General features: G+C 35.0%; 2 protein-coding genes across 2 annotated transcripts in view; one reads left to right on the top strand and one right to left on the bottom strand.

The window, feature by feature from the left end:
• SYCP2 (synaptonemal complex protein 2) overlaps nt 1-13,885 on the top strand; it is a gene marked incomplete at both ends in the record, with an annotated part of 29,090 nt that extends 15,205 nt beyond the window's left edge. The window contains 22 exons of the mRNA XM_082325696.1: nt 70-167; nt 694-812; nt 1,607-1,637; nt 2,254-2,318; nt 2,426-2,483; nt 3,187-3,242; nt 3,774-3,822; nt 3,944-4,118; nt 4,512-4,579; nt 6,272-6,451; nt 7,269-7,455; nt 7,902-8,152; nt 8,275-8,445; nt 9,197-9,287; nt 9,822-9,983; nt 10,308-10,447; nt 11,421-11,503; nt 11,585-11,684; nt 12,461-12,519; nt 12,859-12,937; nt 13,390-13,446; nt 13,811-13,885. Of these exons, the coding sequence (XP_082181822.1) occupies nt 70-167; nt 694-812; nt 1,607-1,637; nt 2,254-2,318; nt 2,426-2,483; nt 3,187-3,242; nt 3,774-3,822; nt 3,944-4,118; nt 4,512-4,579; nt 6,272-6,451; nt 7,269-7,455; nt 7,902-8,152; nt 8,275-8,445; nt 9,197-9,287; nt 9,822-9,983; nt 10,308-10,447; nt 11,421-11,503; nt 11,585-11,684; nt 12,461-12,519; nt 12,859-12,937; nt 13,390-13,446; nt 13,811-13,885 (2,354 nt within the window). The remainder of the gene's footprint in view (nt 1-69; nt 168-693; nt 813-1,606; nt 1,638-2,253; nt 2,319-2,425; nt 2,484-3,186; nt 3,243-3,773; nt 3,823-3,943; nt 4,119-4,511; nt 4,580-6,271; nt 6,452-7,268; nt 7,456-7,901; nt 8,153-8,274; nt 8,446-9,196; nt 9,288-9,821; nt 9,984-10,307; nt 10,448-11,420; nt 11,504-11,584; nt 11,685-12,460; nt 12,520-12,858; nt 12,938-13,389; nt 13,447-13,810) is intronic.
• A 6,156-nt stretch (nt 13,886-20,041) lies between these two features.
• PHACTR3 (phosphatase and actin regulator 3) overlaps nt 20,042-25,649 on the bottom strand; it is a gene marked incomplete at both ends in the record, with an annotated part of 110,782 nt that continues 105,174 nt past the window's right edge. The window contains 4 exons of the mRNA XM_082325695.1: nt 20,042-20,078; nt 21,482-21,558; nt 23,328-23,468; nt 24,340-24,401. Coding sequence (XP_082181821.1) covers nt 20,042-20,078; nt 21,482-21,558; nt 23,328-23,468; nt 24,340-24,401 — 317 coding nt within the window. The remainder of the gene's footprint in view (nt 20,079-21,481; nt 21,559-23,327; nt 23,469-24,339; nt 24,402-25,649) is intronic.

Below are 25,649 nucleotides of genomic sequence, written 5' to 3'. Positions count from 1 at the left end.
TAGAACAGAAACTGTTAGGGAAAAATATTTAAACTACTACTGAAACATCATTTAAAACATTTCTTTCAGCTAGAGTGTCCAAAACATCTTCGCATTCTGATTTTAAAAAAGAGGAACCTAATGTTCTCTTTAGAAAAGAGGCTGCAAATCCAAAGCAATCAAAGACGGTGAGAGTTTCTTTACCTTCATTTCTTTGACTTGCAATTAAGATAATTGTCAAATTTTCAGTGTTTCAAAATTTGTATTTTACTTTCATTTAGTCACAAACATATTTTTAATTGATTTTCCTCTAATACAGGGTGAATTAAATAATGTCAGCTTCACTGTTTACTTTTCCAGTGTGACCTGTTTAAGATTATTTACTCTGAATTTCTTTTTTAAAATCATCTTTTTAAAAAATAATTCTTAACTAAGCACCAGCTTGTGCTTCTCATGCCCTTCTTCATTCACTTTTGAATGTTACAGTACACAAAACCACAGCATTTAAAAGAAAGTATCTGCTAAACTGATTCGGTTTTCTTGCTCACTGTTTGGGCAATGCAAGGGAAAATGGTTTTCAGAGGAATGTGATTTAGTACATCTAGAAGACATTTAATGAAGTTTAGGTGATTGTTGGGAACCTGTAGTTCTGTTTGCAGCTTTGCCCTTCTGTTGAATGGGTTCAAAGTTGAGTCTTAATCTTTATTTTTATAGAAAACAAAGTCTAAAGAACTGACAGATGCAGCAAAATCACTAATTAGCAAAATCAGTGACAGATATAAAGTGAAGACTGATGAGAAATGCAAAGCAAGAGACTCCTTGGGTTTTAGCAGGTATGATGTGAACTATTTACTTTTGTGCTTATTCTTTTTGTGCATGTGGCTTTGTCTGTGATCTGCTCCTCTGTCTAGAGCTATTTCACATCCTGCTTTCATCTGAATTGTTTGTTCAGTTCTGATAAGCCCCATTGTACCAAAGAGTAGGAGACTAGTAGTTGAATAGTTCCAGTAGTTGAAATAACTCCAAAGGCTCTTAGAAACTCCATTCAGTGGTCTTTGGCTCATTCGCTCACTCACAACACATTCCGTGGAGAGAATTTAACTGGGATGGTTCATGGGCACTGCACGTGTTGGGTGTCTCCATCCTATCGTCATAGTTTGGGGGTCAAACTTGAATTCAGTCATCAATTTTCTGATTATCTGAAGCTCCTAGTTCTCTCTTCCTGAAAGAGTTGACTGTTCGAGTGTTTAACTAATACTTAATTAAGAAAAATAGTCTTACCTTGCTGGAACTGATGCTTGGAGATGTACTTTACATATAATTACATGCTCTCCATGTTTGATTTTAACTGAATGACGAAGGACTGGAATAGTTAGGCTACGTCACCTTTTAAACCTTTTGGATAGGGACTTGGAAAACATGCAGAACCTGCAGTATAACTGTGTGATGTGGAATGAATTTTTCTAGAGCACAAAAGTGAAAGGGGCTGATCTCTTAATCCACTTGGTTTTGTTTTTAAATGCCTGAATAAATTTGTTGTGTTTGATAAGGCTTTTATTTATATAAGCAATATTCTAATGCATTTATTCTAATTAGCATTTAACAAAATGTATCCTTTTTTTTTTAGGCCACATTTAATTAAATCCTGTGTCTCTAAGGTAACATATTATTGCTTTTGTTGGAAATTTTTTTCATATCAGGTATATTTACGTATATGGTGGTAGCTAGTAGATGTAAAGTGAAAGTTCACAAATATTGCTGAATGTTAAATATCTGTAGAAGTTAATGTTAATTATGCATTGACTGTATATACTTAAAATACCTTTTATATATTTACTTATGTGGAATAATATTTTTACAGGTGACTATCAGCCAGTGAACCCAAATTAATTTCTGTTTACTTATTATATAATTGAATCTGTTCCTTTTGAACATGGCAATACTGAATATTTAGAATAAAAATGTTATAGTAAATGACATTATAGAATCCTTAAATGGGATATAGCCAGGACACAGAAATTAGTCTTAATGTCTGGGGAGAAAAATTCTGAGGTTTGGTTGATATCCTTAAAGGATAAATTCTAAAAGATTTAGTTTCTACTAGCTCTTGTCCCCTTTTGCCATATTGTACTGTTGCTGATCAAGTAGAAGTCTGAGCAGTCGCTGGGTTTTCTCATATGTTCATGATGCAGAACTTGCTTTTTGAGATGACAGTGTGTATGAATGCATAGTCCAAATCTGACATATGAGTTAACTTTTATTATTTATGTATAGGAAGCAGTTCAGGATAAAAACGTGAAAACCACTACTTTTCTTAATGTAACTGCTGGTCATATTATGTAAGTAGTTAAAATATTTTCAAACAGAATTCCTAATTACCCATACCTAACTTTGTGAAAAATTCATTAATTCAGTCACAAAATTGATCTGTGTGTCTGTTTGACAGGGATGATGTCTACAACTTTAACATCAGTGGGTTTGATGAGCCTACAATAAAGCTTGGAGTAAGAATATAACTGAAGCTGATACGTTATGAATAGAATATAAAGGAGCTCAGCTTAAATTATGTCTACTGAAAGTATAGTTAACGTCTAAAAATGCAAATTATATCACTGAATTAAGTGGGGGAAAAAAGTTTGCCATGTAAATACCTCCATCGCTTTCAAATGTGTAATGGTATACGCTACCCTAAGGTTCTGACCACATAAAGCTATTATGATGTTTTCCTGAATTAAGAATAAAACAGTTTGTTAGGAGTATCATTATTTTTAAATTATCCTATTATCCTGAAAGCGTTATTGCCATCCTTCCAGTCCCCACTGTAAAGACATCTTTGCCCAGATGTTTGAGTAGAAAGAAAAGCTAGCTAAGATAAAAGCAAGAGACAACAAAAGATAGTTTTTTGCTTCTTATGGCTCAGAGGAGCCTGCTGAATTGGTGAAGGTAGTGAAGCAAGTGGATGGGAAACTAATGTATTAGTTTGAGATATTGAAAGCTTCAGTCAGTTCCAGCTGGTTTTAACTATCAATCAGCTTTGTTCTTAAATAATTTCTAAGATAGAAATTAATCATTGTAAGTTATTTGCTGAGTATAAAAACTGAGCATAAAAGCCCTTAGCTGTTACAGTCTGGTGGCCTGTTTAATTTTGTTTAAATTGTATCACAAATGAAAAAGCTTCATTTGTTTCTTATTTGTTTACCTTTTTAGATCCAAGAATTGCATGTTACTGAACTGAGTATTTGTACAGATCCAAACAAAAAAGGGTAGGGATGTTATATTGTGTCCTAGTCTGCTGATTATCGTCAAGAATAGTATTGTCTGCATTCTCCAGCATTCCATTATGAAAATCCAGGGAATGTGTGCATGACAACAATATCTTGACAGTGTTGTTTTTTCAAGCAATGAAAATAGCTGCTGTGGTCTCCTAGACTGTTTCATGGTTTTCCTTTGGGAAGCTGATAAAAAGGAAGGAATGTGTTTCATAAAGAATACAGCTTTAGTTCTCTTCATGGAATACTACGGGGATATAAACGCCTGATTAGAGGGGGGCAGTTTTTTGTTAATGATCAGCCTGCAAAGGGACATATTGTTACTATGTGTTCTTAGTGATCATGAGCAAATAAGCATATCCTCTAGGGTTTAAGGTGAAGAGCTATTTCCAAAATAGATGTGAAAACAAAAGTAGGTACCTTTGTTTGAATCCGTAATCCACCTATCACATGAATAGTAGAAAGATTTAGAACAAGTATTTTTAAATGTATCGTTTAAAGGCATTTTTTCTTCTTCTAATTAAGGAACGCAGATGACAGTAAAACTAGCACTGAAGTGAAAGGAAGAAAAAAAGTAAGGCTCAGATTTTTGTGGATCAGTATACCTTGTCTTTCTGCCTTTAAATACCAATTATGTAAGTGAAAGGTATATTAAAAGTAAATCAATAACTTAAGAACTTACTTGTTTTTTGTAGACTAGAAACAATCAAAACAAGAAGCATCTCTTTAGTGACACAGACACAGAATACAGAGGTGATGACAGCAAGACAGACGTTAGTTGGCTACAAGAATCAAATAGGAAATCTAAAGCCCAGTTAATTGATTACAGTAGAAATAAAAACCTAGGGAAACCAGTAAGAACAGACAAAAGTAAGAAACTTTTTTCATATTTCTTAAGAATGCTGCAATATGTTTGTCCATAGATATTAACTGCACAGCACGTAATGTGCTGTGTTGCAGATACAATATGTTTTTGTTGTCTTATTTCCGAGCATAAGGAATTTTCAAATTAGTTCTAATCATTTATAAAGGTTAATTTCCAAAAGGTCTGTATATTAATGTGGAAAATTATTGGAGGATGGGACAGGCAGAGGTTGTTGTCAACAAAAAACCTTTGGCTTTTTAAAATAATGTGCTCAAAGCAGTTTACTGAATCAGTAAGTTTGCAGGCATAAAAGTGATTCTGTGATTTTACAGCTAAAACTCTAAATGTCAAACACTTGAATATTTTGCTGATTTTTCTAATTTTATGTATTGTAACAGCAGATAAATTCTCTGAACCTGCTTGCCGCATGGATAAACCTAAAGGCAAAAATGCAAATAAGAAAAAGGTAAATGTAAATTTGCAACTAGACTTGTAATGCATATTCAAAATGTCTTACCTCACTACAGAAACTGTTTTTAAATAATTTTTCATAAATACGTGCATTTCTCCGTGCTTATTTCAAGATCATTTGTTAAATACGGCTGGTTCTTTTCAGGTACTGTATTCTTTTTGTGTAGTATTTAGCTAGTATTTCAGGCATAGTACTAGCTATGAGTTAGAATGATTATTATACATTGATGCTTTTCTAAGTTTTATTACTTAAAATTATTGATTATGTCTATTTACTGCTTAATAGCCATCCACTCCATTGAATATGCCATTAGCTTTTCAGCGAGGGTTTTGTCTAATGTGCTTAATTGAATTTTAATACCTTTGAGATTGATTTCTTTAAATGAATATATGTAACACAATGAAACTGCAAAACTAAAATGTTATAGATGTTAAGAAAGAATAATAATTGCAAAATATTGTAAGCATATTAAAGGTGGGAGTATAATAAATTATAAGTGATTATGAAAATGTTAATGGAAGGTTTTCATAGATGTTTGTAAGACAGAGTTTAAAAAAACAAAACCAAAAAAACCCACCAAAAACCCACAAAACCTTCCCCTGTCCCCTCCAGACTACTCTTTGGTCTCTCAGATTGTACAATAATTATTCAAATCTGTTTAATGTTAGTAGCTTAAAGCTACATACAGGCACTCAAGGTAAATCATGCGTATGAAAATATGATCACTACATGTAGGAATTGATGGTGATGTCTAGTCCGTGTAAATCAAAACTGAAGAGGGCTTCAGTTCTGAAGAGGGCTTCAAAACTGAGGAGGATTTCAATTGCCCAATGTTGAATCGGTAGACTGACTTACTAAAATGTGTCTTTTCTTAGTAGCGAAATTCCCCAGATCTACCCAAGCAAGTTCAAAGTGCCTACTTTGAGGAGGTAGGGTTCCACTACTGCGTAGACTTAGATGGAGAGCATCTGAAGCCCAGGAAGTCCCTAATAGACTTGGCCCTGGAGATGAGGAGGCTAGGAAAGCACACGTTTTGCATAGAGCACTTTTCAAGAGAGTAGGAGGCAAGAATTCTAATCTCTCGTAGTCTGAGAAGCGTTGCACTTACATTTTACATCCCTTCTAATGTCAGGTCCCTGGGGTACGTTCAGTGAGAACACACTTTGCTCTATTTCTGAACATTGGCTGCTGTGTAGAGAGAGTGGCACTAGTTGTGATGTAGCAGGGGGACAGATAGAAAGGAAGACTGATTCTAGTCTAGCGGTTAAGGTAATCGGTTCAGGGGTGATGATCAAGGATCCTGGTTCCTCCTCACTATGCAGGCTTTTGGTTTTGTTCTATTTCAAACCAGTTCCACTGTAGTTTAAATGTGCACATATTTCAGAGAGCAAGCTTTGGAAACCCACTTCAGCTTTGCTGTAGTTCAAAAATGGCATTTATTTTGCCTCTTCACTTCTTTGACTCACATTCCTGACTGCGCTGTGCCCTATCTACAGTGAAAATTATCTTCCCAAAATGCGTAGTCGACTGATGGTTGGACTTTGAGCTTTGGTAAAGTTAAACTTTGTAGTTGTTTTGAAATAATGGATTTCAAGTAAATTAAACCAAGTTATCTGCCATTTATTCTTATATATATATTTATTAATCATTCTGATATAAACTGAAGATGTTTTTATTCTTCCAAAGATAAATGAATGTAAAAAACAGAATTCAAGAATGGAGGAAACAATAGAACAAACCACCAGACAAAAACGACCTCGAAGAGCAGCTTTAGCAAAAAATTACAAAGAGCCTTCCAGTTCAGAGTCAGAGAGTGAAAGGAAATCTCCAGCGTGCACCTCTAAGGAGGAGAAATCAAAAATACAGGTATGCAGTTGCACTTTATTCTTAAAAATCCACTACTGCCACATTTTTCAAAATAAACTCTGGTCTCCTTTGTACTTAGTACTCCTGAATTTTAAGTGCCCAACATGAGCAAGTTGAACTGAATTTTATTTATTATTTCTGGTAGTGCCCTTTTTTAATTATGAGTATTTAGCTGCTAAGAAAATCAGTCCTAAATAATCTTATCAGTTGTAGTAGTATTTCAGTCTCTATTTATGAAATTTATTCTGCTGCAAAGACTACAAAAACTACTGTGTCCTTTATTTTAAAAACTGAACGATATTTTGAAAATGTCTGTTAAATGGGAGGTTTTAGTGAGCCAAATTTTGTTCTTTTAGATAATGTGATTTTGATAATGCTATGCCTATTGTGTGTGCAATAGAAAATGCTGACTTGACAGAGGGAATGTCAATACATTCGCTGAATATCCAGATAGGATTTTTAGTAAATTAAGCAATGACATTGGGTGCTAAAACATTTTCACTCTTTTAGCGTAACATTTCAGTGTATATGGATAGGTCTGTAAACTTCATTGATTAAATCCTGAAGCATTGGTAATTGCTTCCAATAGTTAAGAAGTTCAGAAGAACAGAAATTTGGGTGCTGAATTAAACAAATGCAGTGCTTATTGATATTAGAACACTTGATATCCCTATGAATTTAAGTACTTCTAATGATGTTTCTTTTGGAACCTTCTGCTTGTTCAACGGTACAAATACATAACATGCTCTTCACCTGCATATATAGACACTTCTGTATGTTTACAAATAATGTTTATATAAACTTTGTATTTTAATAGAAACATACGAACAGGGAAAACAAGGATGATAATCAGCAAAAGGAACTCCAGGATATTGTATCTATGGAGCCAAAGAGAGTAGCTAGCTATGTACATAAAGCATTTAATAAATCAAAGAATTCTGCAGAACAAAAGGAAATTGAAAAGGCTTCATCTGAGAGTCCTGCATCTCTTGAGACAATGAGACGTAGGTATTTTGACTTTTAGTTTGTAGCAATACTGTATCAAAAGTTGGAGGTAAATGAGGATTATCACAGTAGTACGATTTTACATTTATTTCATGCTTTTAAAATAAGAGATATCCCCTAATTCAGGGGAATTATGTGTACCACATAATTTAAGGAAGTGTATTAATATGTCACTAACGCTTTTATAGGTTGGTACAGTTACTTGACATCAGCATAATATAGAAGTGCAATACGTAAATGTTAAAATGAATCTGGTAACTGCTAAAATAGTGCAGAGAGTGCAAAAAGTGCAGGTGTGGCAAGTCGTATGCTGACACTTAAAGTAAAATTCCACACGTCTGAGACTTGCAAATACCTAGAGTTGGGACAGTTAGCAATATGGGGCTTTAACTTACATTTTCTTCCTTTCATTCCTCATGCTGACAGTTAAGTAACTGTTTTCTAGGTGCTGAAAGAATATCAGGAGATGATGTTACTCAAGAGCACACTTATAGCGAAAGATCACCTGGTCTTCAGGAGCCCACACTAGAAAAAAGGGAAATGTTAAACTTTGAGAAAGGAATCTCTCCCAATAACTTCTGTCCACAAAAAAAGAATATTCAAAGTATATGTCTAAATCAGTCCCCTGAGACAACTGTTAAAAAGTTAACATTTGGAAATAAAAGTTTCTCACCAGTTTTAACTGAAGCATCTTTGGTAAGAATATTAAAGTTACTCTGCAATTATTTTAACTGAAATTGTTCCGTTCAGCTGCCAACTGTTTTATGCTTTTGTATGTCTCCTTTCAATAATGATTTTTTGTTTGTTTGTTTGTGTAGCTTAGCGTAACGACATATAAAACTGTGAGTGGAAAACGTGCAAAAGGACCTGTATCTGAAACACGTGATAATAATGAAGATTCAAGTTTCAGACATTGCTTTTCAGACACACTTTCTATTAAAGGAAAACTACAAGATATCACTAAACCTATCACCAAAAGTAAAGAAGAGGTATGTTACTAAATCCTTTGCTCTTCAGGAGAGAGCTGCAGCTTTTCATCTGTTTATTTACTTTACAGATGGTGAGGTTTAAGGGAAATGCATCTTTCTTAGTTAATTTTTAAGCGTTTGAAATAAATTAGGGAATTGTTTATTATATGGATACAAGGAAAGAATTGTATCCGAACAAGATCAATTATAATTAAATATAGTTATAATTAATATATTAAAAAATAATAAGGAGTAAATATTTTCTTCTTGACTTTCAATAAAAAATAAACTATTTTTCACAAATTAAAGAATTGTGACATCTGCATGGAAAAATTCTTGAGGTGAGAAAGTGCTCTCATAGTTTTAGCATTAATGTACTACTCAATAAAAAAACTATTGTAGCATTGGTAAATAAAAAAAAACCTGCTGTATACCTTCAAACCACTTCTTTAAGTACTTTTTCTGGTGAAAAAAGCACTAATGAGTCCTTTAAGAAATAATTTTGTTTGTGCCCTATTGCAAGAAACAGTTAGACCTTATTGGTCGTTTGACTTATTGCTATCATTAATTATTAACTTGGCGAAGAATTTGTTTATTCTTCCATGTAGTGAGACCTAGTAGTAATTCACGCAGTGATTTCCCCCCCCCCCCCCACCTGTAGTTGTCTTCATGTCCCTAGTTTAATGAAAAGCAATATAAATGTGGATTTCTGATGAAGACTTTTAAAAGTGCTTTAATTTGGAAGCTAATAAATCAGTGACTTTTCTTTTAGGATTGTGTACCACCATCTCCATTGTCTGCTTCCAGTGGAAGTAAAGTACAGTCTTGGAGTGAAGAACCTTATGGCCCCGTACATAAGTCAGGTACAAATGTTTAAATTAAAGAAAAAGACTTTCTATGTGTTTCTGTAAAGGTTAAGAAAAATGTTTATTTGGCATAAAAATATGGCCCAAGTCTTTTAATCTTGTTTTCTTTTATATATTTTCAGTATTATTCCATTTTTACTCTTTTTTTCATTTTCTCTGCTGTTTTAACTACCCCCAAAAAACCCCAAAAATTTGCCTCCAAAATGCAGTTACTGTAAAGAGTTAGTTGCACTCTTTAGAAAGAGTTAGAAGCATTCCCACTGATACTGGAAAAAAAGTGGGGATAATGGCATTACCAAGAAAAGAGGGCTTAGGAAATCCCGTTGTTCATTTACATCAAGTTCTCATATCTACTGAACATGCCCTCCATAAATGTAATGCTTATTAATTTTTATGTAGTTCACAAGCTTTAAAGCCAAGACACATACTCCTAGAGTTTGGATCCAAAGGGTCAATAAACTCTTCTTTACCCTCCCATGTCATTGCTCTAAATAATCCTAAAATAAAGCATTATTTTCATGTTTATTAAAGGACCGACTCTACAGACGTTTCTCAAACGAAGGTACCACAGTGATACAGAAAGCAACTCTGATGAAGCAGAAACAAGCAAAGAGGAGGAAAAGAAAGGAAACAGAACAACAAAGTTACAGCCTAGAAAATTATTTAAAACAGATGATGCTGTTACTTACAGAGGTGAGTTATGGAGTGAAAGTTGACTATAGTTGTGCAAAAGTTTAAAATAACATAACAAATTAAAGTTTTAACAAGAAAAGATAATATCCATAAAAAAGCATTTTACATGTTTAAAAAAGGAAATAGAAAGAAATGCTAAATATTTAGAGACTATATCCATTTAAAAAGTCAGAAAATTGGTATGAAAATAGAAACTGGTCTCAGCCATCTAATTGGTGAAATTAATCTATATCTAACAAAAGCTGTTCTAGGCCCTGTTGTAACTTCAGATAGGATACTTTTTCGTACTGAATTGTGACATTGTCTTTTTTTACTTCTCTTTAGTGTCTGAAAGCATATCTACTGTATCTGTAAATGATCTGTCTGTTTTGGATGGGGAAATCTGGGAACCTGGTTGTTCAACTATCAGTATATGTCAGAAGCTCCAAAAAGAATTTACTAAGAAAATTGAGGCAAGACATTTTGTATACAGTATTAGTTGCCTGCGTGGGCACAGTGCACATGAATGATAGCTTGTCTTACACCACAGAATGCTTAAAAGGACATGAAAATAGCTATGTGCATAGAACTTCAAAAAATTACAGAATTCAAGTTTCCTTTTATGCCTTTTTCAATTCCTTCATGTACCTAACTCTCCAATGACTTTATTTCTGAGGTCTGTTTTATTTTTTTATCCTGTTTGTTGTTTCAAAACATGCTTATGTATCTAAAGTATATGAGCGTACTGCATTTGATTTTTTTCAAATTATCAAACCCATGAATGAAATTTATTTGCAAAAAAGGAAAACATAGAATCATAGAATGGTTTGGGTTGGAAGGGACCTTAAAGATCTCCTGGTTCCAGCCCCCTGCCATGGCAGGGACACCTTCCACCAGACCGGGTTGCTCAAAGCCCCATCCAGCCGGGGCTTGGGCACTTCCAGGGAGGGGGCATCCACAGCTTCTCTGGGCAACCTGTGCCAGTGCCTCACCACCCTCACAGTAAAGAATTTCTTCCTTATGCCTAATCTAAATCTACCCTCTCTCAGTTTAAAGCCATTACCCCTTGTCCTATCACTATTTCCCCTTGTAAAAAGTCCCTCTCCAGACATGAGCCTGAATAATGTGTTTGTTCATCTAAGACAGCTGTAAGCACACATCATTCATTCCATATGTACTTTCTCTATTTTGAGGAAATATATTTTTCAAATAATGTACTTCTAATTAAATTAGGTAGAATTTTGTCAAAAACATAAACCCATGTTTATTTACATTTCATTAACAGAGAGCTTTTTCCTTAAAGGATAGGGAGATAACTAAAAAAAAAAAAAAGTTGTTTTGCTCAGTATGATCTGTGATACTAAGCAATTACAGTACTAAACATACTACAGTTTTTTTTTCCTAAAGTGAAAATAATCTGAATTTAATGTTAAAACATCCTCATAGAGCCGCTCACAGAAAATGGATCATTTTACTAAGCAATCATTAAGAGCTGCCCATGAGCATTTGACAACAATGAGTTACCAGCTTCACGAATGCAGGTCTGTAACAAAAGATTTATTTTAAAACACCCTTAAAATGCAATGAATGCCTTCTAAAAGTAACTCATTTTGTTTTGGTAGGATCAGGCAGCTGGACAAATTTCATTTTGCTCTCCTTGAGGAACTTGAGAATTTTGAAAAAGATTCTCAGTCCCTGAAAAACATGGAAAAAGAATTCTTGGTTTGTATTTTAATTGCTTGATCATGGAGAAAAGTGAATTCTTACGGAATCCACAGATTATTCATATCATCTTTAACTTTGGATCATTAATTCTGATTTAAAATGCCTTTATCATTTTGCTTAAAGTTCAGTCAAATTTCAAATAATGAATTTGAGATGTTAGGATTGGCTAATGCTATGCTCTTAGAATTTCTAAATCACCACTATATGTTTTTCTTCCTAGAATAAACTACTACTACTACGTTTAATGGGCTCTTTACCCCACTTCGTGAGCCTTTTTTTTTCGACTGGCCTGTATTTCAGGAACAGCATGTAGGCATTTGAACCTGATTTGCGATTTGTGTGTTCTGCGATGAGCTATTGACATTATGGGTCTGCTACTTGCTGTAATGTAGAAATCAATATACAAATATTCATATAAACACAAGACTATACTTGCTTTTTATTTTTTTATTCTGAAGGCGTGGCTTAAATTATATGGAAAGCCTGATTAAAATGCTATGCATATTCTTTTTCATCGTTTTGAAACTGTTATGCAGAACAGATTTTTGGTGAAAGTGGTTCCATGAAAATAGAATTCCTGAAGTGCCTCATGCTGCCAGCTAACCTTATTTTTTTTTTTTTTCCAAGCTTCTGTGGTGACTGTGTAACTCCTACCCATTCTGTGCTGAGTCTGTCGTTGTAGGTTATTTTATTCATATTAGATAGCAGCCGGTTTTAGTTCAGAAAAATATTGGTTCCTGCTGATTATCATCTCTTAATATTTTTCTTTCCAGACCTTTTGGAAAAAACATACGCATACTTTTAGTACATACATGAAAAATGAGCAACAGAGGTTAGTAGGCTTCATTAATCCTGGGTAGAGATTTGTGTTCTGTTCATTTGAGGTATAAGTTAGGCCAACTACTATTCTCTGTGCAATTTCTCTCTTCCATAAAATAAAGGTAGTAGATGAGGTGAGAAAATGAGATTAAAATGTTACATTACAGGAAAAATGTAATTATTCTCCTTCTAAATTTCTCCTACCTGCTGGACTATTCCGATAGTAACAACGATGGTAATATTTATCTATGCTTTTAAGTACAAAGAGACTACAAATAATGGGATGTATTCGTGATGTCTGTGGAATGTTCACATGTAGTAAAGCTATTCGAACTGCCTTTTATTTCTTTAGAATTCAAATTCTTAAAACTTCATTTGAAAAGAACATCTACCGTACTGTTGACTATGAAGAACATATTTTTACTTCAGAGGTATGATGAACTTCTGTTTCTTTCTTGTTTTTAATAATTTTTAATTCTCTAATTTTACTGACATGTATCAGTATTGATTTTTTTTCCCAAAGAAAGTCTTAATCCTCAGCATTGTATTAATGCTGCATAAGTATTCTTGCAGTTTTTCATTGTCATAAAATATCCTTTAATTTAACACTATTCAGTGTTTTAGGGCTAGATTTCAGCCATTAGTAGGTGTGTGCAATTATCTGGAAAGCTGCCGCGAGATTTATTCTGTGTTCTGTGGCTTTGTTTACCAGTGTTAATCATGCAAGAAAGAACAAATTTAAAACACACATCCCTTTCCTTAGGCAGGTGGATGCATGTGCATCTGTATCTCTCGGTTATAAACCATTTAGGGGTGTAATTGTCTTCTTGAAAATGGGTTACCAATTGTGAGCAGAGAAGATGCATTCAGTATCTTTTTATAGATGCATCTGATGAAAGAAGACATAAAAGGACTCCAAGAGAAACTTCTTAAAGAAATGGTAAATGAAGTTATCTTGTCCTCATTTTTATTTATTGTTGAAGTATAGCTGTTTGAACACTAAATTACTAAAAAAATGTAATTTCTAGTCCCCTATCAAAAATAAAAATGAGTCAGAATCCAAGTATCACTGACATGTTATACTTCACACCTTATCTGGGTGATAAAAGCAACAGGTAGATATGGATATACTGTTTTAGTTCTGAATCTTAATATGTTGAATGTTGACGTGGAAAAGAAAAGTATCGTATTTGATATGTTAAAAGCAGTATATACTATGCACCGGAATTACAATACTTTAGAAAAAAAAAAAAAAAGGAAGATTTTATTTAAAGTATGTGATAAATGTAATGCTTTTTGCACAGCAAGAAGAGGAACTGTGGAACGTTCGCAGAGGATTGCAGACATTGTTTCAGTCAGAAGACAGAATTCTGAAGTAGTATTTTCAGATACCTTCCTGAAATTCAAGGTGAATATAAACACTCTTTTATAATGTAAAATTTGACAACTTTTTTTTTTTTTTTTTACACTCAAGGAAACGATTGTAATGAAAGCATATTTTCCTTCATAGTATTAAAATATTTGTGGATAAGCCTCCTCCTTTTATATGTGAGATTTGGAATTATTTTACTGAATCTGCTAAAATGTGATATGTAAATTTTTGGATTTTTAGCACATGCTATTTTTTAAGAAGCCTTTAACAATTTTTATAGGCTATTTAACTGACTTTCAGAGAAATTGCTTCAAGTTTCACTTTGAATCTATGTTTTGGGTCTGTGTGTACAGAATACCCCTTTTGTCTGATCCAGAATACAGTCAGAAATTATTTAGGGATGAAATCACCTGTTTTGATCTGTCCTATTTGTCTGTGTTGTTAGACGTCAATAGGAGTTTCTAAGAGAAAACAAAACTCTAAACACTTGTGGTTGAACTACGTTGCAAATAGTTGTATTAAATATTTCAAGAAAAATGCATATTGTCTGTCTTTTTTTAACAAAATGATGTTATTACTATTTTGCTTTAAATCACTAATACGTATTTGCATGTCAGTCAAATAAAACTTACTGCTGTGCAAATATTTCATGTAAGACAACAGATAGCAAGAGGGTCTGCTATCTGTAGCTCAAAAATATGTCCTACATACTAATATAATCTATTTCATATACTTAGATATCAGAAGATTTCCTAAGAAAACGACCAGTGAGTCATAATTTACACTTCTCCTTTGTTGCCATGTACCAACTAGAAGGTTTCTTCTGCATACTTATGATGTGCAACTTCTAAGCTACTGTTTCTCTTAATTTGCTTTTAAATTAAACAAAAAACTACCTTGCATTTTATAGTTCCTTAAGAACCTTTTAATCTTTTTTTTAACTTGCAATCCTGCGTGTATATACTGCAAACTTTTCAGGCTCAGAACAATACCTTTAATATTTTTCATTTAAGTTCTCTTAAAAAATAGGGATTAAAAACTTACAGCTGATCAAGAAGTAACAGATACAGAGAATTAACTCATAGAGTGTGCATGTCTTGGAGCTTGTCTACATTACCACATGCAGAACTGCCTCTCTACCATGGAGCTGACTCCAGATTAACACTCCCAGCATCTCAGGAGCCTGAGCTCACTCAGCGCTGCACTAACACAACTTCCCAGCTTCTGGAGCAAGGCTGAAGAGGGCACGTGCTTGCCTGTAGCTGATGTTATGACCACAGAAGTCTCAAGAGAATATATTAGCCAATTTTGGGGTAACAGCTCTTCACAACTCAACTGCTTTATAGCCCTTATTTTACATTCCATTATACCTCTTATTTTGTCCTTTGGCTGTCTTTAACATAGAATCATAGAATCGTTAGGGTTGGAAAGGACCTCTGAGATCATCGAGTCCAACCTCTCTGTCATTTCTTCCATTATCTCTCTACCCTCTGAACTCTTCTGTTTTTCCTCAGTTTCCTTTTTACATTCCTAATACTGCTTTTATTATCAACACAGAGACCTTTACTTACGGTAGTGTTCTTTAATCTAATTTTTTTCTCACGTTACTGAAACCACTCAGTCTGTATCTCTCAAACTCTTATTTATTTTCGTTCTGACTAGTTCTGAATGCAGCTATTACGCTATATTGCTATTATTATAATCTAGTATTTTTTTAAAAAGTCTAATAGACTGGCTTTCATCATTTTAAGTTGTTGTCTGTTGCTTAGGTCTCATGTTGATTTGACTTCCTTCAAACCCACCTGTCATTTTTTCCAAATATTTATCCAGTAGAAGTTCCCTGCTGAACCTCACCACTATCTGCATCTTTGGTGCAACTTAACCAGTTTCCTTTTATTAACTCTTTGTTGGCTTGCTCATGCAATCTGTCTCTCCTACAGGTACTTCATATATCTTTTGGTTTATCCTTCATTATTTCTGAAAGTAACCATTTCCTAAAGCTTATTTTCAGAGAGAAAAATGGCATGATTTAAAATTGAATTTTAAGGTAAAGTTAAGGTAGAAAACTCTTTGACAGAGGTCCTCAAAGAAAATGGGAAAAACCGTTGATCTGTAAATTACTTCTGTATCTTTATATTAATATTGTCTTTAAATGAAAGAAAAAAGAAAAGTCCATACTCATAGATTGTAGCCTGAACGCAGCATTCACTGAGCAACTTCCTGTAACTTCAAAGTTTGCCTCATTCAGAGCAGGGGATGGGACCCAATGACCTTGGGAGAGGACCTGGGTTCTTACCACCTGAAATTAACCTGTGACTTTATGAAAAAGATTGCTTTTTATCCTTATTGAAACTACCATCTTTAAAAACCAACTTCTTAGATCAGAAGTGGATGTGATAGATTTCTAACCCATGTGCACTGAGAGTAAAATGCACAATAATTGGTGTTAGACTTCATTGATGGGAAATAGTTTATTGGAAACAGAAAGAGTTGTAAATTAAATATATATTTCTTATGAATTAATTTTAAAAACCCAAGGCTGTATTGTCTCTGGAAATTATTATATGGAAATTGCCAGTAAATAATTTGGTCTACTCATCCCATCTACGTAAGTGTACTTAATGCTCTTCTAATTTTTTTGAGCCTATGATCACTGTCATGTCCACTAGATGGACCTCTTGAGATGTTAAACTTTTTTTGTTTATTGGTCTAATTGAATTTTATTTGTATATGAAACAGTATTTTTCTCTTAACTGTACAAGGTTTTAAAAAGTGCACTGCAAGGCCCAAATTCATTTCTTACAGTGCGTGCGTATTGGAAAAATAATACAACTGCTATTTTTAGTGAGGACCCATGATAAAACAGAACTATGAAATTTTACTGTCTACCTATCAGTCTTTACCCCACCCTATTAACTTCTAAAAACTTTGAGCAGGTATAATCAAATTTAACAGATGTAAAAATGTGAAGCGTATCACAAGGGAGTATTCACAAAGGTAAAGTTCAGCATAGGGAGATTGCTTTTTTTTGTTTGGTTTTTTGTTTGTTTGTTTTTTTAGTTTGTGGATGGGAAAGCCCAGGGGTCATTCAAAGCAGGCACCTAAATGAAGTGATAGGAATTGTGCACTGCAGGCCTGTTTCTTTTTCCCAATGGGAAGAAGCAGCACAAGGAGCATAGCCTCCCTAAGCTAAACTGTGCCTTCAGTAGATGCCATCCTAAGTTCCAGCAGTAACCGAGCGCAATACGTGGCCCGGTGAATGCATGCAGGCTCCAGACCACTTGATGGACTTGCCCACCAGTTAGCTGACAGGGATCCTGTGGGGCTCTGAAGGAGTCACAGCCTTCTGTCTCTCACCAGCCCGAAGCAGCAAAAGGCTGGGGTGCTTGTGACGGGGGGACGGCTGAGAACACGGGGAAGAAGTGAAGCATATTGCTGCCTAACTACAGGATGGTTAAGTCGCATTAGTAATACAGCTCATAAGCATTGTTTGAAATTTAAAAAAGCTGCCCTAAGTTACCCATAAAATATCTTTGTTTATTATATTTTTCAACATCATTTAATGTGTTTTATACAATATTTTTATTACCAGTGAAAGTATGCATCACTGCTAAATAGGAGTGTTACTTTCATGGATTATTAGCCAAGTTTGTAGCTAACAGTGGGTCATCCACTGTTCTCAAACTAAAAATGGTGGTTCCGCTGAAGAAACTTTTCTCTCCTTTCTGTTTACCCTTTCTGTATATTACACCTGGACTATCATTATATTGTTGTTTAGAATTAATAATATTTTATTAATAATAAAATTAAAATGATTGATAAATATAATTAGCGGTATGTTAAAAGGCTACTTATAATGTTACATATTTCTGTGAAAAGCCAGCAAGTTATAAAATTGCAATAAATAGGAAAAAAAACCCAAATCTTTGGATCAAGTACTTGGGTAATTCAGGTCTTCAACTGATAATCACGTAAGTCAAATATTAAAAAGTTGTACAAAACTACAGCTAGCTGCAATGAAGCTAGCAAGCTTCGTTGGTCCTGGGCACCACATCTGACATGATTCCTCAATTTCTTCTAGCATTGCCCTTACTGACATATATTTTAAGCGTTGCACTGTATGTTCTTACCTTCCATTCTTAAATGTTCGTTTATCCACAGACTAGCACTGTATTTATGTTATTTCATCCCCACACTGAGCAGCAGAAGAGAATTGAAAGTTAGTCCATCCACTCTTGGCATTGATTCTATTCACCATCTTGCAGCAATTTAGTAGTAGTCTATACAAACAATTTTACATACCGTATTTTCTTTATTATTTTCACGCTTCATGGAGATCATCTCAATGAAGCTACAAGGTCAGGAGTGCCTTTTTCAAGTTTTTAACATTGAGTGACTTCCTAAAAGGACAGCATTTAAGACTCTTGCAGAGAAACTTTTGTCTTGTGAGCGTATGTGCCAGTTTGTTGCCGTCTCGTCAGGCATGCTTTCCAGCTATCAGTGTATTAAGTTTTTTTCCTAAGTTTTTCCTTTTAGTAGTATTTTGAGTAGAATTCTCAGATGCTTCTAGATGCCAAGCTTTATAGAATGTCTGGCTTTACAATTCTTCTCAACCAGTTCTATTTGCTTTGTCATTACCATTTAGTAACTTTTTTCTTCTCACTGCCAAGAAAGCATTAAAATCATTTGTTTGGTAAGTATCAAAGTACATTGTTACATTTCTATTTATGGTTGTCCAATTTAGTAATTTTCAATGAGAATAACAGTGAACTTAATCGTGATTCTTTAGAGGGCAAGAACCTCAACTAGTGTAGAATGACAATCATGTTATGCTGGTTAGGATCTGGTCCAAAACATCGATATTCCACAAGATGGAAAACCTTAGTTAAGATCATCCTTTTGAAGATTCTGTGTAGATAAAGAAGCGATATGATCTGGTGCCTAATAATTGTAATCTCTTACCTTCCCAACTGTCCCTGGGAAAAAAAGAGCTTTAGGAAACGTGTTCATTTCCTGCAATAAGTAGTCATTTAATTAAAGAACTTAAGTAACAGGAATCAAAAATGCTTGCAGCTGTGATTCTGTTAGACATTATATAAAAAAGAATGAAATTATAATACATTAAATTAGTTTTTAGAACATGAACTTAAGCGTTTTACAAACTAATTGTGGTAAGTTCAAAATGTCTTGTCAACGTAATACTGAATGACAGTGTGTCATGTCCATTTATGTCGGAGGCCTTGGAATGGTAAAGCCTGTACATGCACAACATCTCCTTTTCCAAGATAGACCGCAAAACAGTTTAAAACAAGTGTTAAAGGAGAGTAGTAGGTTCTTTCAAGTAGCTTTACTTCAGTCTTTTTCAGCAGATCGTCCCACTCCACAGGCCATCGCTCTTCTGACTTCAGAGTGAAGTACATCTCTGGTGTTTCCTTCTGTGTTTAAGTGCTGCAGAGACTTCATCTGCAGAGTCCTTCTTTCACATAAACATCAAGGTATCCTGGACTGAACTTTAGGGAAAGACTTATGTATTCCCTGATGTGTGTTCAGCAGCAATATCAAAAAGTAAAGACAGATTCTTCTCAGAAGAAAATTTCTATGGCCTGTGAAATCTAGGAGAAATAAGAGACGTTTTCAAACCACTTTGAAATACAAAATATATATAGAATTTTAAAAAATTCTGTGTTAGATTAACAAAAAAAGGGGGTTTTTTATTAAAAAACCTATTCATTCTGTTTAAAGGTACAGTGACAGTATTGAAGAATATTAGCGACTTTAAATCTTAATTTTCACCAACACATTTCCACACGTATGCCATGACTGTAGTGCAGTTCCAGTCCTCAGGGCCCAGTCTAACCAGTTTACAGTTATTTGGGAGTGCAAGTGCAAATGTAGGTGTGGGGTTGATTTTGGTTTTTTTCTTTTAGGAATTAAGCCACAGTTTGGCATTGGCAGAAATATTCTTTATTGTGCAGTGATCTTGTTATTTTGTAAGGGTTAAGCACTGTTGAGCTGATGCTTCAGAAAATAGGAGGACATACTGTTGGTTTAATGTACAATAGTCTTAAGAGTCTGTCTGGAATAAATGTACTCTTGCTCTGTAGGCTTGCTCTTTTGGCTGAGAGATGTAATTAAAGTCCAAATCATTTGTAATGCCTTAGCACTAATTGTAAATTGTAAGCCTGTTTACTCCTAATATCCTGAACAAATTTCAAAATATATCATTATAATCTACTTAAACTCCCCAGGTAGCTTCAATTAGAGAAGGTATATTTCACTTTCAGTCCTAAACTACAGCCATCCCATTTTTTCCCTATATTTCATTCTATCAATGCAGTGATGTCTCGCCATAAACTTTGAGTCTGAGTCCTATAATGTTGAAAGGGCCCTAACAATTGCATGAACAGTCTAGAATTATGTAAATATAGCATTTAGATCAATGTACATTGCATTTACGACTCGGGTGTATTTGCCTAGACCATCTTTTCATTGAACATCCAAAGCTCAGTTAAGCTGGAATTCATTCCAAGTTCAGAAATAAGCATGGCAATGTGGGCCCAGGCACTGCTGAAGGGAGCCTGGCAGAATGCGAGACTGCACACCAAGTTACAGTGTCAGGCAACTTATTTTAGCAGCGAGTACACCTGAGGATGCTTACAGACATGGTGAGAGTACACTATGTTCCCAGCAACTCCTAAAATTGTGTTTTAAGAGCAACTGGACTTGCTCAAGAGGCCTAATAGAAATTGTAGGAAATAACTGATTGCTAGTTCGATTTTTCTCTAACTAACAAGGTCTTTTTACAAGTAACAATGGCTGTGGAATCAGCCTCTCTCATATTTTTTCCCACTTAGAGAAGGGAAATGAATGTTTTCATGCATGTTTAAACACAGTACCTGTCATTAGTGCTGGCACATGAAGCAAGCACTAGAGCAACCAGGTTCATGCTGGCCCAACCGCTCAGTGACAGGAGCCCAAACCAGTTATTCCTCCTGACCTCTCGGCTGGGCGGCCGTTAAGCGTGCTTTGGGGGGCTGCGCGCCTTCCAAGGGCAGCTGGACCGGCATTCAAGTGATACTGAAATCTACAGGCTGAATCCATTCGAACAAATCCAATTGGAACAAATGCGCTACTTACAGGCATTATATATGTCCTGTTATGGTGTGTAGAATTTTATATTTCTTAGCAGGGAAGTTGCAACGTTTGTGATAATAAGGTTGCACACTCAAGTACATTTAATTCAAAAACCTTTATATGCTGTATTAAGTTGTTCGTCTACTTCAAAAAAATATATTTTTTCTATGTTATACCCTACATTTAAGTTTGTCATAGCTTTTGGATCTTCGATTCAAAGAATACAAGCTGAGTGATGTTCTGGAGAAGGTCTGGGGGCTTCTCAGTACATGCTGATCAAAAAGTAAAAAAAAAATTCAGAAAAGCCAGGTTCTGAACAGGAAGACAAATACTTCCATTTTCTTTTAAAATAAAGCTTCCTTTGCATATTCTTCTCCCACATCCAGGATGTAAGAGCAAAATCTACAGCTTCAGGACTCAAGCATGCTGGTTTTAGCAGGCAATGGAAATGAATAGCTGGAAAACTGACCTTGTCAAATGTTTGCTTGATGCATGTACCTCCATTTCGTTACTTTTATATTCATTTAGCTCTTTCCGAATTGCTGCCTAGGAGTTGAAAATAGAAGAAGGTTAACAAATAATTTTGTATTTATAAGCATTGTAAAATACCGGACTTGCAGAGCAGCACAGGAGGTTTCTAAAGTAGAAATAATAGGTATGGGGCATAGCAAAGCACACTGTGCCAGCAGAGATGCTGAGTATTTAGGTGATACGGATTGGTGATATGATACTTATCATTCATTCCTGATTGCTGAGAGGGTCACTTCTGTCTAGAAGCAATTCTTACAGGAGAATAAAACCAGAGTGCTTATAGTCTCACATTGAATAAGATTCCAGTTAAAATTTATTAAAGATTAAGAGAAGTTGCCGAGAAATCGATCAGCTGGTCAACTGACTTTTATGGAATTTCAATGTGTGTCATTTTTTTAATAAAAATCAGACTGTTTGCCTTATCACAACTTGCAAATACCAGTCCAGACTGTGTTATCACCTGTATCCATAGGATTGCACAGTCATAAGTGAAGAAAAATGTTCTATTCTGGTGCTTAATATAATGAAATTCCAGACTATGAAAATGAGAGAATTCTTTTGTTTAAATGGCAGCTGTGAGTGAACTGGAACATACTGGTGCTTTCATAGATTCTTACATATTTGGTACTTTGTAGTTTAGCTGCCTAAAATTATGAGGCTTGTACCCATGTTCATGTTTTATATCAGAGATTTGGCTTATTAAAAGAAAAATGAGGAAAAATAATGTATTTGTCTACTCTGAAATAGAAGTTTTTCAGTCACAAATGGAACGGTCAAACTCCTGACCCTAAATTCCTGACGTATGCCACCAGTATACGCAATTGAACTCTCTTACTTTCTTTTTAGCTTATAAACCTGCCAAGTTAACAATATAAAGACAGTAAAACTAAGAAAAGCCTAATTTTAATACGTACCCAGTACATACAAGGAAAAAACAATTGATTAATGTATAATAATGTATTCACCATTTTAGTGGGCTCAGGAGAACAGCTACTGTAGAAGGACATTGTTCCTTTTCTATATGAGTCCTCTACAACCAGTTGTTACACTTTTTACTGGGCAGGCACTGGAATGGAGAACGAAGTGTTTGATCTCCACATCTCAGAGCAAAGCGGTAAGTTTACCCAGTAACTGTCTCGGCATCCCTACTCGTTCTGCTTGCTGCGGCCCTGAAACTTCAAAACTTATGTAGCAACTGTTCTATCTGGAATCACGCTGAACTATTTTCCTTACTACTCAAGCACCTAAATGTGAAGCTAAATTAGGGTGTAAATCAGCTGGGTGGCAGGTCTATGATGGAACAAAAACGAGTGTTTGTTTATGCTTGTGAAAATGTGGGATCAAGTGACTCCTTGAGCATTCATAGGAAACAGGAAAGGAAATATTTGCATGTTTAGAAACATAGCGGAGGCTATTTGCATCTTTGGGACAAAACTTCCAGTCTGAGGATGACTGTTAATACTGCACTGGCTGGAAATGTTTTTGAGTTGCAGCCCTAAAGCATTAAGATTGTATCCACTTTTAGGTTTTGGTTTGGGTTTTTTTGGTCAGTTGATGGGCTGGGTAGAAGCCTTTGTAGTCTTTATAGTACTTAGGAGGCATTTTTATAAATGGCGGGTTTTGTGACAGTATGCATTGGTCAGTGTGGTTTCAGCATAAAAAATAACGGTCACGTTTACAGAGATTAAAAGTCCCAGAAGTTAAATGTCTTTGCAGAATCTGGTGTGTCATTATAGACAAAGCAAGTAGAAAGCAGTAATACATCATTTTAATTATGTCAGTACCTTATCTGCTGCTGATAGTCTGGTCCACGGTTTATCTGCTCGCCTGTCGTAGTCCTGTGCTTTTGCCACTTCCACGTAATCGCTGAATCGAATCAGGATTTTTCTGTCTCTTAGTTCATCAACTGTAGGTCTCTGGTTAAGCTGTATTAAATAGTTTTGTAAAATAAAACCAGTGTTAATAACAAATATATCAATAAAATGTGCAATGTTTTCTGCTTCCCATCTTAGCTTAGTATGCACTTATGTATATGGGGAAAAAAAACGGAACCCTTGGGAATTCCAGGGGAATATTCAGTCCTTCAGAGGATCGTTAGGAGAGCAATAATGGTTTAAGTGGAGATGTGGGCTACAGCACAGTGGCTTTATAATGGACAAAAGAGGAAAATATTTTAACCTGGATATTGATAAAATGCATTTACGGTACATAAAGGAATCAGAATTAATTTATTATGGTCTATGTACAACGTCATATGCTGTAGGGGTTTGCTAGTACGCTCAGCGGCAGATTGCCTCGGTAAGGTTTTCAGGACTGGACCCATTGTAAGAATTTCAATTTGGCTTTAACAAGTTATTGGCATATTTGGCTTATAATTCCAGTAGGGATTCCTAGGAACAGAACAAGAAGATCTAGTTCTGATTCTGAGAATACCTTAAATGCAAAGAGAAATTTATTGTGGGAGCACACCTGGTGCTCAGCAGGGAGCCAGCTCTGCTACTGATTGCTGCAAAGAATGAGATAGTCCTTTTCTAGCAATATAGTTGGAAAATATGCAGTGTGCAAGCAAATACCCATTTGTGATTTAAAGTTTATATGTAAATATTCTACTAAGTCTCATGTAGCTGAGGTAAGGTAGGTATTTTTATAATTCATGTTACTAGATACCGCTGTCTCAGATACTGCTGAGGAGGATGTATAGTAAGGGAGGTTTCGTGTAATAATGACCTCTGTGACTGGTTAATCCTAGCTTTGCTGAATTTCTAAAAACTAATAGAAGGTATTGCAAGATTTTACCTTTCTTGTCAGTCTCTGTTTGATTTCCCTTCTTTCCTCCTGTTCGGTTTGATCATTTCGTTCTGTGGAGAATATTAAAAAAAAAAAAAAAAAAAAAGATTACTTTCCTCATGAGGAGGATCCATAGTTTCCAAAGTTCCCGGCAACAAAAATTAGAGCGTAGAAGAATGAGTAGCTGGTTCTTAGTCGCATGTTTTGTTAGTTCAGTACATCGCTCTGGTTCTCCGTTAAAATATACAGTTACTTCTCTGTAAGGACAACGTACTGGTGCCAATGTCAGCTTTTCCTGTGCTCTAAACTCCAGTTCCAAGGAGATTTAATAAAACAACAGCAGCCACACCAACTCTCCAATTGTATAAACTTTAGAAGGAAAATAAAAATATTCCATAGTTAATAATTTTTTTTCATTCTCCACGTTGCTGGAGCCATTCATCGCAGTAGATGCTGAAAAGACTGCAGCGGCTCCAGGGTAACTATGTTCTGTCCCGTGTAACCTTATTCTCAGGCTACATCTTTAGATGGCCACGCTGCCACAATAGCTGTCTTTGACTTGCATGCTTTTTTACTCTGCTGTTCAGGATATGCCACTGACATTAGAGCCTCTTTATCCTCACGGGGTTTTCTTTTGTACCGTTCCATTCTAACCTAAGCCAGCTTGCTTTTGTGTGTTGTGCCTATTAACATTCAAGCCGTGATAACTCCTACACACGGAGTCTAAAAATAGACTAGAGTGCTGTAACACTGTGAAATATATCCTTTGCCTTAGGAAACGAGTTAATGGCGTTTCTATTTCTAGTACTATCTGTTACTAAATTAAAGCGTGAGCCGATGACCTGAACAAAACTGGAGACCTAGAGAAAAATGTTTGACCATTTGGGGATTCTCTAGATACTACTGTGAAGTTTATTATACCACTTGCATTAGGTATTTCCAGTGTTAAAGCACACACGTGATCTTTAATATGCCTCGAAAAAACACTAGCACTGCAGATGAGTTTCCAAAATGATATTTTTAGTAATGAAGTATTTTTCTCTCTTATTTTTATGCTCATTAGATTACACTGAAATGCAATCATAAGTATCTATTTAAAATAACGTAGTAGTGCAGAGCTACAACTGGCTATAGTAGAAATGTAAATCAAATTAATCTAAAATGCTATCATGTGCTATCTTACAATTCGGTGGCAAAGCACACAAATTTAAAAGAGAATAGGACAGCTAAAATTAGTGCTCTGTCAGGGATGGGCAGCTATTTAAGTCTGGAGTGTTTAAAAAGAGAACAGGCTTTAAAAAGTAGAGTGTATTTATTCT

This window comes from Platalea leucorodia, assembly GCF_965183815.1.
Source record: "Platalea leucorodia genome assembly, chromosome: 13".
Taxonomy (NCBI): domain Eukaryota; kingdom Metazoa; phylum Chordata; class Aves; order Pelecaniformes; family Threskiornithidae; genus Platalea; species Platalea leucorodia.
The sequence above is the reverse complement of the archived record's forward strand: the minus strand, read 5'-3'. Positions and strand labels throughout refer to the sequence as shown.